Genomic DNA, 2021 nt, shown 5'->3' on the forward strand with positions numbered 1-2021 from the left:
GGTTTGAATGTATAAATGTTTTTAAAAACTGACAAACTAGAAAGGAGTTCTAGATGGAAAGAGTGGAAATGATTACATACAGCTGTTCTATTTTGCAAACCCCACAAATGGACATTAAGTCAGGATAGCTCCTGCTAAGTTCTAACCTTCAAGGCTGAACTGTTCTGCCCTATTCACTTACAGATCAGAGCATTGAGCAAGGCCAACCTTCTCAGCCCCCACTTCTAAATCTTCCTCCTAAGCTAAGAGGTCAGAGCAGAACCAAGAAGGATTGTGCTATTGGCCAGAAGGAGATGGTAAGAACAGCCCTAGCAACTTCATTTACTCCTGGGGCTCTGTGCCCACAAACTGATTTCAAGAGCCCTTCATGTATAGATGCAAATGGTCTCTAAGTACAGACATTTTGGTGTGAATTGTGGAGTTTATGGCAAATACAGGGTAGGCTGAATTTTTCTAGGTGAGGGGGCAAGAGTTCACAAATGCGGTGTCTTCAATGAAATAAGGTAAGTACCTTGAGGCAAGGAGTAACAACCTGACTAACGCATCCACATGAGAGAATCAAATCTAACCCTTGGCAGAAGTAAAATCTGGGATGCTGAGGTCCCCACTTTTAGTGAAAGCCAAAGGCCCTAGGTCAAAATGGTAAAAAGCCTTTTACTAACTACCCTAGGACAGCTAAGGTCCTTTTAGGAAGAAAAGAGAGAAACACTAATCACCCCTCCCTTCAAGTTTTAATAACCAAAAGGAATCTGGGCTCTGAAAAGTCACAAACACCTTCTCCCAGGATTATGAGCAATTGCAACAACTGGCCAAATGTGTTAACAGCAGAAAAGCTGGGCATTACCTGTGTGGGAGGCGCTCAGCATGGGCAGTGTATGAGCAGCACACCAGCTACATAACCTCCACACCAGGAGGGTGCTGCTGCTGTGCAGGCCCGTTTCCGGTGGGATCCAGCCATGCACAGGACCAAGGGGCTGGAGTGTTGGGAACAGATGATTCTGTGTTCCACAAATAATGGTAGAAAGTGACTGGTCATAGATAAGGTGTAAGCACAGCATTTGAAGACAACGCCTCCAGATAGTCCATCTGTTAGTAAATTCTTAAGAGCTTAGAGCCTTGAGGATTGAGAAATTCTAAAGAAATTTTTTTAAAGAAGGAGAGTGGTAGGTGTCAAAGACACAAGAGCTCTTTGTAGGTGCTGACTGGCTTACTTTGTCCCCAGGTTCATCTTAGAGCTCAAGCAGATTCAAGACGTGAGGCAGAGACGCTAGACCTGTGTCAGGGGCAAAAACTCCTGATAGTAGCTCTTGGTGACATCAATCATCAGCTCCTGAGTGCACTCCAGGAGCTCTCCGGAGAAGCATCCTGGGCAGCCTGAGAAGACAGTGAATGGTGGGACCACAGTTTCTGGAGGTAATGCTGTGTTGTCAAGAATTTTGCAGCAGTCTTTCAACAAACACCGGCACCCTATCACACAGTTCTTGCCCACATGAATGCAATAACCAATCTGAGCTGCGTTGACCACACACTCTTCCTCAATAAAGACATGGTCCCCAATATGTAAAGGAAAGAATTCAACACCCTTGCTGAATTTCTTGAATGGTGGCCTTATGACACTACAACTTTTCACAACACAATGGTGTCCAATTCTTACATTTTCCAGAACCCCTCGGATAACACAGTCTTTCATCACAATGGTCTTGCCATTGAGAACTATGTTCTGGCTTCCACACAACACTGACTGGAGACTGGCTTTGTTCCCAGATGCCGTCTTGATATACTCAGACTTGTTGTAGAGCAGCTCACCCAACTCCATGGCCACCGCCTCCTTCCTTCAGCCCCGGATCCTGTCAGAGTCAGTTAATCAGTCTTTCTGAGATTCCGGCTACTTCTGCCATTCCAATATTTCTATCTGGCCATGTCCTTTCTCTGCTGAGACCCTTAAATGAGGCCACAAAGGCCAGGGGCTGTGCTAAAAAGCATGGTCTCTGAAGCTGGACTACCTGGTTTCAATCCTGACT

The 2021-nt window shown here is 45.5% G+C and overlaps 1 protein-coding gene across 1 annotated transcript; it reads right to left on the reverse strand.

Moving 5' to 3' along the window:
- Positions 1 to 1168: 1168 nt before the first annotated feature.
- Positions 1169 to 1816, reverse strand: LOC100437011 (dynactin subunit 5-like). The gene has a single exon (XM_054525761.2). It carries the CDS (start codon positions 1814 to 1816, stop codon positions 1268 to 1270), a length of 549 nt encoding a protein of 182 aa, XP_054381736.1. The 3' UTR covers positions 1169 to 1267.
- Positions 1817 to 2021: the final 205 nt, after the last annotated feature.

Source organism: Pongo abelii, chromosome 1 (assembly GCF_028885655.2).
Source record: "Pongo abelii isolate AG06213 chromosome 1, NHGRI_mPonAbe1-v2.0_pri, whole genome shotgun sequence".
In the NCBI taxonomy this organism is placed as follows: Eukaryota; Metazoa; Chordata; class Mammalia; order Primates; family Hominidae; genus Pongo; species Pongo abelii.

Bases quoted from the DNA above. Each gene is read 5' to 3' on its own strand.
- LOC100437011 (XM_054525761.2), bottom strand. From the start codon at position 1,816: ATGGAGTTGGGTGAGCTGCTCTACAACAAGTCTGAGTATATCAAGACG.